Here is a 9,792-nt window from a genome sequence, read left to right on the forward strand (position 1 = left end):
AATTCAGAGAATATTACTGAGTAATATTACTTAAAATCAGTTGTAACGCAACATCCATTGAGATCTGTTGTCAAATTTCGTGTAATTTTATCCGATCTGTTCCCCTACCTGTTAAAATGCGTGATATTCCCGCAAGGGGACTACCGCTACCCAAATGGGTTTCACATAAATTCCTACCAGTCTTTCTCTTGCTTTCAATGGCGTCGCATGTAAACACTGCGAAATACGAAGCGGAACGTGCGCAAATCATCAAAACGAAGATGTGCGCTCGATGTCCGGATCGATTACACTCACCAAAGACGAGGAGATGATGATCGCCGTGATGAAGAAGTTCAAAACGCAAGAATATCACGATTTCAACGAGGATTTATTCCTCCCGGCGCAGGATTTCATCAGTGTCAAAGAAAACATCTCTAGTTCATCACTGTTTACATTTTTACGTGCCATGCCTAAGGGAGCATCACTACACACACATATTCTAGCTGCAACTAGCGCTGAATACATCGTCAAGGAGTTGAGTTACATGAAGAATCTGTATATGTACACATGGAATGGTAAATTGAAGTTAAAATTCATGAATACAAGCGACGCAGAGAAATGCGCGGAAGATTTTGGTCTCTGTGAGTTGTTATCAGACAAAAGACAAGTACAAAGCGCGAAAGTGTTTGATAAATGGTTATTGGATCAATTAATGATAACAAACACGCCTGAAATTAATAGTAAAAGTAAAAAATGGACGAAATTAAGCGGGATATTCACTACACTGTATGATATGTTGACATATCGTCCGGCATTTGAAAAATACTTGAAACAAACCCTTCAGGAGCTCGTAGATGATAATATTATCTATGTTGAGTTACGTGGGACCTTCATGGAGTTGTATGAACTTGACGGAGTGAAATATGACGCTATGAAGTCTCTGCAAATCATGTCCGATGTCATTTCAACGTTTACAACAACGCACAATGAAACATTCATTGGTGCACGGTATATTTTTGCTCCGTATCGTAAATTAACCGATGAAGACTTCCAGGATTCCCTGAAGTTATTACGTGAAGCGCATCGGAAGTTTCCACACCTCATCGCTGGTTTTGACCTTGTGGGACATGAAGACGCTGGCGGTACACTGCGGCAACGCGTGGAACTACTCCAACGCGTACATAAAGACATCAAATTTTATTTCCACGCTGGTGAGACGAATTGGCACGGCACTGAGAGTGATCAAAATCTATTAGATGCTATTCTATTGGGTTCATCGAGGATTGGACATGGGTTATCCCTGGCTAAACATCCAGAGTTGATGCGTTTGGTGCGTGATCGTAAAATCGCCGTCGAGGTGGCGCCTGTGTCGAATCAAGTGTTGGGGTATGTGAATGACCTACGTGCGCATCCAGCGGTGTTGTATGCGCGGTTTGGGATTCCCCTGGTTATATGTAATGATGACCCGACTGCGTTTGGTAATACTGGACTTACTTTTGATTTTTATGAAGCGTACATGGCACTCACGCAAGTTGATGAAGGTCCGGAGTTTTTGAAAGCCGCCGCGTTGAATTCAATCGGACATAGTTCGATGAATCAGTTTCAGAAACGTAAGGCTTATGAGATGTTTGAGGAGCGTTGGAAGATTTGGTCGCATGGTATGGCGGCGATTGTGTCTTTCTTTGGTAAATTAAGTAATTAACAGCTGGTTAATCTTGTAATATATTTTTTAAGTGGACTAAACGTTCATTGTTTTTCTGGGGTTGTCTACGGTGCGATTTGGTCGCCAGGTGGTGTTTTTCTGTTGTAATTATTACTTACAGATTGTTGTGTGTAATTTCTTTCACGTGAGCTTTGCCAGGGGTTTTTTCTTTGGTTAATCATAGCGAATTCATCATCTTGCATTATTTTACGTTTGGGAACATGGCGGAGGGCATGATTCCAATCGCCTGTCATGCGTATGTCTAACATGATGGATAAAACTTGATTTAAGGTTAGTGATTTACCCGAACCGCTTCCCCAGTGTAAGTATTGGTCTAATGGTAATTTAGCCATTTTTAAACCTTCGCGTTTGGCTTTCGCCATGGAAACAGGCTCGTTGTTGATTTTGTCGACTATCCCGCCGATAATGTAGGTCGCATCATGATCAAACTCTGTCAGTTCTTGTCGGCAATGCGGTGTTAAGTATACGAGATTTTCTTTGGGGAATAAATCTAAATAACTTGACTCATGCGCATTGAGAGGAAACTCTGGATCGTACATTGTCGGGATGAATCGGTGCATGTAGTCTTCCAACTCTGCATCTTTCTTTAAGTTGCAGTAGTGGATGTCAAACGGATCTATAAACACACAAAAACAACTTTTGTTAATAAAATTCATAATTTTGGTAAGAAAATTGAATAAATATTACCGTCATGTGCTCTATTTTCTGCAAATAGTAACATTAATTGTTTTGCACAATTGATATTCTCTCTTTTGGTCATGTGTTCATGATATCCGCAGTCAATGACAATTTTCTGACTGAATTGCATCGCTCTGATGAGTTTAGCATTGTACATATTGTTCATTGTGGAATCATAAAACCTAAGGAACATGTGATTGTGACCCAGATCATATCTGATTGCACCTTCTTGTTCTTGTTCAATTGGCGGTCGTTCTTTTCTTTCTAATTGTTTCTGTTGCTTCTTTATGATTCTGTTTTCCTTGATTTTTTCTATTTTGAATAAAAAGTCGAGGTATTTTCGGCGGCCGGTGCGTGTTTCTTTCGAGAGCAGCTCTTTCCAGTGTTCTACTTTCATTTTGGCTGGTGAAGGCACTGGTTTTCCTTCTTGTCTTAGGACTTCGGTTTCTAGTAAAAGAACTTTTAGTTTGTGGATTTGGTCTTCATCTCCTCCTGTTATTTCAGTTATTTCTTCATCAGCTAAAAATATATTATATTAGTGATATTAATATATAAATACATTTATAAACTTACTCAGTGTATGAATATCAGATTCAGAAGAACAGTAGAATCTTATTTTTGGAGGAAATTGTAATAATGGAAGATTTTTAGTAACATTTTGTGTTTCAACGAGTTTCTTTGGTAGTTTAGTGAATATTGTATAGTTGCAAGAGGACAATTTGCATATTGTTACTAATTTATTACAATTCCTACTCAAGTTAAACATTTTCTCTGGTATTTGTTGATTCAGAAACAATTTCTACATAATATTTCAGGTTAAAGATAACTCATGCTCGCTTGTTTTGAATGTTTGCTTCAAGTTTACATAAATAACCAATAGGTGGAGCTAGGGGTCCTAAGATTGAGTAAAATATAAGAATCTCAAGTTTGCAAGGTCTTAGAAGAAAGATATCATAAGGTTGAATATTCAAGTATTGCTAAGTAAGATTCCCGCTAGGTGACGCTACGTGTTCCATAAATTATCAAAAATATAGTAAAAATTGGCTAAAAACCATCAAAACTGTTGGAATCTTTTACCAAACAAGTAAATTTAAGTAAATAAGTGTAAAATACACAATATTAATTATTATTTATTATATAAAAACAGATTTTAGTTGATCTTAGTAATATAGAAATACGATGTTCATCGTTTTCGTAGTGTAGTGGTTATCACGTGTGCTTCACACGCACAAGGTCCCCGGTTCGATCCCGGGCGGAAACATTGCCTTTTAACAAAACGTGCATTTTGTTTATAAGTTAACACAGCCATAAATAAGACACCGTGTCTATCTTTATCTTCGTATATCTCTTACGCTTCTTACATCTTGCTGTCGACCGTGAATGACAGCATGACAAGTTAAATTTCTAGTCGAACACAGCACTGCGGAGTGTAAAATAGAGAATTTCGTTAAATGATCGCGCGAGGTGCAAAAAACAAAACCGACCGACCCTCGAATTATGCAGTGGAGTTTACTCGCTGCAGCACAACACAACACAACAACATCGACATCAACGTCGCGTAAATTCCAATGGGTGAGATGCAAAATTTATTGAAATTTATTTTGATTTGGCATGACCTAATTATACCCACAACAATTAAATTTAAGAATTATGTAAATATTGAAATATTTCGGTAATATTTCAAAGCAAACAGTTTTAGCGATCAATATTAACGTAATATTAATTATACAGCGTGTTTAGTAGTGAAAATATATAAATAAAGTTAAAAATAGCATTTTTTAAAGAAAACTTAATTTTCTAAACACTTGGTATGTAATTGTTTGTGTTGGAATTACATAGGACTCTAGTTCAGAGCTAATAATGACAGTGTTGAGTGCAGTTGACGAAATTGTTAAGAAATTCCCACATTATTTACGTATCTATTAAATGCAATTATTAAATAAGCAATAAACGACCTTGAAATGCGTTTTTCCAAAATTTTTGACTTCAAACTGTAATCCCTACTTAATATTATAAATGCGAAAGTCCTGTTGTTTGTTACACTTTCACGCAAAAACTACTTAACACATCATTATGAAAATTTGTACACATATTCTTAGTGGTCCCCGAATGGTTATGGGCTACTTTTTATTTAATAAAAATAATTATTTTTGAAATAAAATAAAGAAATAGTTTAGCCAATAATACCTCTGCATCTGGCTATTTGACTACTTTAACGCCATCTAGCATTCCAGCAATGAAGCTCAAACCTAAGTACTATAGTACCATCACACTGTATTATCACACTGTATTACCGACAGCTACGTCAACATCAAATCCAATTGACTACACTATGGAGACTGTACACTATACTTCCATAGACTATACTTTCAGCCATTTTAAACTTCCCGCCATTCTACTTCATTGTTACTTCTTCTGTGACAACAGTTGCGTACGGAAGCAACTTCATTATTTTAGATATTCGCGAGCGAAGCCGCGGGTTAAAGCTTGTATAATATAAAAATACAGGTTATAATGATATTTAAAATTTTTTTTTAAACTAACCTCTAAAAAACAAATCAAAAAGGTTGTCATTATTGGATAAATTACAGTTTTCTGTATTTTGGTACGAAAATTAAGGCTAAGACAAGTTGCAACTACTTGAAACATCAAAAATCATAGAACTATACTAAACACTTTGTATAATTCATCATTTTTGACGGATAACTCTAATATAATACATTATTACACGTATTAATGACATTTTGATAGCTACATTTTAGAATAACTTGTTAAAAGCTTTATTAAAGCGGTGCCAAAAGCAATAAATTACAGTTTTCTGTAATTCGAGCAAAAAATTAACGCGTGAAGTAAGTTGCCTACATTTGACGTCATCTGAAGCACAACTTCTTAATTTACTAAATGCAGTCATTAAATAAAACCTAAACGACCATGAAATACGTGTTTCCAGCAGGCAAATACTAAAAATGACAATATTTTACACATACACATTGTATATTTAAACATTTTTTACCTAAAACTATTTTGTTTCAAATTTATTTGATTCCAGATTATTCGTGACGCAAAAGATGTCAACAGGCAATAAACCCCGAAAGTAAAACCTCGAAAACTGCATTCTCCGTGCAGTTTCGAGGCGTTGAACTTCCACCACAGGCAAAGAAAGGTAAAATTAAAACTTGCTTTTTATTTTTATGTTTCTTTTAGTATTTCTACATTTTTTATAAAAAAAATAAAAAATACAAATGAAAGAATTATAAAATACAGCCAGTAATATAAGTAATATACATAATTAAGAGAAGCTTAACGCAAAAATAAAACATAAAAGATGGAATAAATCACACGCGACGCATACATAACCTTGAAAAGGTCAAATTCACGCGGTGTATAGCACGAGCACTATAAATTTGGGGTTATCCGTAATAATTATTCAGCGAGGTTGTAAATTTGATTACGGTGAAGTGGTGTGTTGCATCTTTGTGTTTTTTTCGGTGTGAGAATTCGGCGAAACTCGAATGTTGCGTGTTTTCTTCATTTTGGCTTTTTTGTTTTATGAGTATACGAGTATAGTCCAATGACAACAGTGTCTGCAACTTTTGTTTCGTTTCCTCGTTTTTGTTATTTTTGAATTTATTTAAATTTTATTAATAATAATATAATACCCGGTAGTTGAATATAATAATAAATAATAATTAAATACAAAGCAAGAAAAAAATTATTTAAAAAAATAAAATTAGGCAACCAAATTTACAATTTTAGGATTTTTAAGGTTAGGATAGTGAATTAAAGACAGATTAGAGTACATTATGCATTAAAACTTAGAAAAATCATATTATTGACATGATAAATAATGAAATTGACTGTTACAATGCGTAAATTACAGTTTTCTGTAATTTCGGTAGGAAAATTCAAGCGTAAATTGTGTTGCATACGTTTGACGACATCTGCAGCACAAGTTGCAACTAGTTTTGTGTTTATTGATGATTTAAACCGATATAAATCAATAATTTAATATATTATTAGAGGTAATAATGATATTATTAATTATTATTATCATTTCTTTAAATAAAATAAAATAAAATGATTAATATAATTACCCAGTAATTGTTTATAGTATAATAATAAATACAAATTAAATAAAACTCCGCAGACATAAAAAATCATAAAAAATTAGGCAACCAAATTTACAAGTTTACGATGACGATTTTAAAGGTTAGAACACTGAATGAAAGACACATCCGAGTTACATGGCGCATAAAACATTGAATAATCATACCTATGACATGACAATATGACACATGCGCCTGTGTGTTGAAAACAATAAACTTGTCGCCTCATCGGGTGCAATTACCATTGCTAATGTTCATCTCTTCTCTTTTCACGCATGCGAGGAATGCCCGTAATATCATCGCTTACATAATGCGATCGTTTAGCGCACGCTTAGAGTGATGTGTTTTTTTGTAAGCGCCGAAAGTGAAATGACAATTGAAATTGACGAACTGCGATGAACACTTTCTTTTCTCCACCGACGGATGGACGTGTTTGCGCTTAACTTGTTGGTCAATTACGCCGATATATGTTAAATAATATCGCAGGCGACGTTCGGCAAATAGAAATCACTGAAGTATATTTATTAAAAGAATGTATTGATATACAGGATGCAACCTTAAGTACATCATAATGTATATTTGGTTGCCTATATGTGATATTTTGATTTATATTGCAATAGCGTTAACCCTTGGCTTCGCTCGCGAATATCTAAAATAATGAAGTTGCTTCCGTACGCGTCTGCAGTCACAGAAGAAGTAACAATGAAGTAGAATGGCGGGAAGTTTAAAATGGCTGAAAGTATAGTCTATGAAAGTATAGTGTACAGTCTCCATAGTGTAGTCAATTGGATTTGATGTTGACGTAGCTGTCGGTAATACAGTGTGATAATACAGTGTGATGGTACTATAGTACTTAGGTTTGAGCTTCATTGCTGGAATGCTAGATGGCGTTAAAGTAGTCAAATAGCCAGATGCAGAGGTATTATTGGCTAAACAATTTCTTTATTTTATTTAAAAAATTATTTTTTTTATTAAATAAAAAGTAGCCTATAACCATTCGGGGACCACTAAGAATATGTGTACAAATTTTCATGATGATCGGTTAAGTAGTTTTTGCGTGAAAGTGCAACAAACATCAGGACTTTCGCATTTATAATATTATAGTAGGGATGTATTGATGTACAGAATGCAACCTTAAGTACATCATAATGTATATATGGTTGCCTATGTAGGATATTTTGATTTATATTGCATTATTAATGCGGATATTCATTGTTATCGTGTGTAAAATTGTAAAATCGCTTAACCTTGCTCACAAAACTCATCTAAAACAAATTTATGTATTTAATTACTAGTGAAGTTAATTTTTTCTTTGGTAATTATATAATTCGTAGTTTTGTACACTTTGGTTTGTTTGGTTGCCAAAATTTGTCATGAGTTGAACTTTGGACGTCTACAGAAAAAACTCAGCGCGAGATCCGATCGGCGTGCGTTTCGTGTAGAAACGCAAAACAACAACAATTTTTCGACCAAACAAGACGGATATTTTCATATTAGACGCATCGTGTGGGTAACTTGTTTTTATTACGAAAGCAAACAATTGTTTATAAACAAAACAACCGATTCAACATGTTTAGTTGAATTAAAAATTAAAAATTAAAAATTAAAACAAAAAATAACGCAGTGTTGAGGAGTAATATAATTAAATATGGTTTTATAGCGTTTAAAATGGTAAATATGAATAACTTTGGGCTTTTAGGATGGTGCAGTTAATGTGTGAATAAATTACTGTCTTTAAGTGCCATCAATATCAATCAGTGTCGGCTGGGGATCAAAAATTAATAAAATAATATTATATTATAGGTTATAATGATATTATTAACGTTAAATTTAATAATAAAGTGTAAAAGGTTGATGAAAATGATGCTAAAAGTGATAAATTACAGGTTTCTGTATTTTGGTTAGAAAATTGAAGTGTAAAATGGGTTGCATACATTTCACGTCATTTATAGTACAAGTAAATACAATACAATTATTAAATAAGACATAAACGACCTTGAAATTTGTTTTTCCAACTGTCAAACATCAACAAACTTTAATTTTACTCACATTTTGTATGTTTCCACATTTTTTACTGAAAACTTCACAAAACTACAAAAAATAATCGAGAAATTGTATTGCTGAATGAAGAAATTACAGTTTTCTGTATTTTGGTTATAAAATTGGCTGAAAACAAACACGTAAAACAAGTTGCCTACATTTGACGTCATGCGTAACACAGTTGCAACTAGTTCTACTCGTATGTTGTTATTATTAAATTAAATACATTGATATAAGTCTGTTTCCATGTGCATATTGTGTGCGGCGGTTTCACACCTTATTTGTTTACTGTTTATACTCGATTTGCATTTCGTCAGTCATCAAAAATATGCACCATTTGCACTTTCCGCTTCTATTGCACTATAAGTTGACAGTTACGTCAATGTCAATCATCAGTTACCAAGTTAGTTCATATTAATCAATTATTACTCATAATTTGCCCGAAACATCGTGTATATCAAATGAATTCTCGAATATTCTAAGTAGTTTTGAATCCGTTTCGTATTTTTCATCTAATGCGATGCTATACTAATCAATTAAACATGACTGGCATGAATCTTGAACAAAAAAGAAGACTTCTGCTCACCTTAGCTACACTTAACTACTTTTGCAAATTATTGTCTTGTCTAGCCTGAAGATACATTCGATTTTTTTTTATTTTTGCTCAGCGCTTAAGTGTTGAGCGTTAATAATAAATGGAAATAACATTGAACTCAATAAAACACAATATGAATTATTAACAACACTGAGTTATTCGTGATTAGCTCACAACTCAAATAATAATAAGAATGGAATATCCAAAAACCGCAATTAGATACATAATACCTGTTTGGACTTTGGCGTTGACTCGGCGGGTATCATATTTTCGTGATTTTTATGAATTTGGGTTGAGGTGGCCTTGAACCTTTAACACAACCAAAGAAATGCTAAAAATACGTTTAAATTATCAAAAAAATAAATAAAACATGAATTATTTTATTGGAAATGGTGAAATTTTGAATTAAATAATTATTTTAGGAGATGTGTTTTGTAGTGTTGGTTGCATACCATTCAGAGGTTATAACCTTGCGGTTTTGCGGTGTGTTTTAGTCGTGTGGTCATCGCTGCATCCTGATTTTCCTGTTCAGCTGGCTACCTGCATCAACCCGAGGCTCCTGCACTTTGCTTTAGCAAATTTACGCACGTAGTTTGTATTATAAACTACTTTCATATAGTAACAGAGTGACAAAGGTAAATATTAAACTTTTAATACCTAAAAAATCTTGA

General features: G+C 33.7%; 2 protein-coding genes, 1 long non-coding RNA gene and 1 other non-coding gene across 4 annotated transcripts; 3 read left to right on the forward strand and 1 right to left on the reverse strand.

Moving 5' to 3' along the window:
- Positions 1–44: 44 nt before the first annotated feature.
- Positions 45–1,722, forward strand: LOC135803626 (adenosine deaminase 2-like). The gene has a single exon (XM_065317294.1). It carries the CDS (start codon positions 272–274, stop codon positions 1,679–1,681), a length of 1,410 nt encoding a protein of 469 aa, XP_065173366.1. The 5' UTR covers positions 45–271; the 3' UTR covers positions 1,682–1,722.
- On the reverse strand, positions 1,684–3,227 carry rswl (tRNA methyltransferase roswell). The gene is made up of 3 exons (XM_065317295.1): positions 2,954–3,227; positions 2,390–2,899; positions 1,684–2,318 (listed from the first exon to the last, which is right to left on the reverse strand). The coding sequence occupies exons 1-3, from the start codon at positions 3,144–3,146 to the stop codon at positions 1,747–1,749; spliced, it is 1,275 nt and encodes a 424-aa protein (XP_065173367.1). The 5' UTR covers positions 3,147–3,227; the 3' UTR covers positions 1,684–1,746.
- A 341-nt stretch (positions 3,228–3,568) lies between these two features.
- TRNAV-CAC (transfer RNA valine (anticodon CAC)) lies at positions 3,569–3,641 on the forward strand. Its single transcript has one exon. It is a non-coding gene; the product is annotated as a tRNA-Val (tRNA).
- LOC135803628 (uncharacterized) lies at positions 3,572–9,750 on the forward strand. The gene is made up of 3 exons (XR_010550845.1): positions 3,572–3,952; positions 5,430–5,543; positions 9,616–9,750. It is a non-coding gene; the product is annotated as an uncharacterized lncRNA (long non-coding RNA).
- Positions 9,751–9,792: the final 42 nt, after the last annotated feature.

This window comes from Atheta coriaria, unplaced genomic scaffold, assembly GCF_025399875.1.
Source record: "Atheta coriaria isolate IRGN ID8LTWV9N9 unplaced genomic scaffold, Caltech_Dcor_3.1 hic_scaffold_3_pilon, whole genome shotgun sequence".
Classification (NCBI taxonomy): Eukaryota; Metazoa; Arthropoda; class Insecta; order Coleoptera; family Staphylinidae; genus Dalotia; species Dalotia coriaria.

Excerpts from the sequence above, each read along its gene's own strand:
- LOC135803626 (XM_065317294.1), top strand. The coding sequence starts at position 272 with ATGTCCGGATCGATTACACTCACCAAAGACGAGGAGATGATGATCGCC.
- rswl (XM_065317295.1), bottom strand. The coding sequence starts at position 3,146 with ATGTTTAACTTGAGTAGGAATTGTAATAAATTAGTAACAATATGCAAA. Across the intron at positions 2,900-2,953 it reads ATCTGATATTCATACACTGA|CTGATGAAGAAATAACTGAA; the intron begins GTAAGTTTATAA and ends ATATATTTTTAG. Across the intron at positions 2,319-2,389 it reads AGAAAATAGAGCACATGACG|ATCCGTTTGACATCCACTAC; the intron begins GTAATATTTATT and ends GTGTGTTTATAG.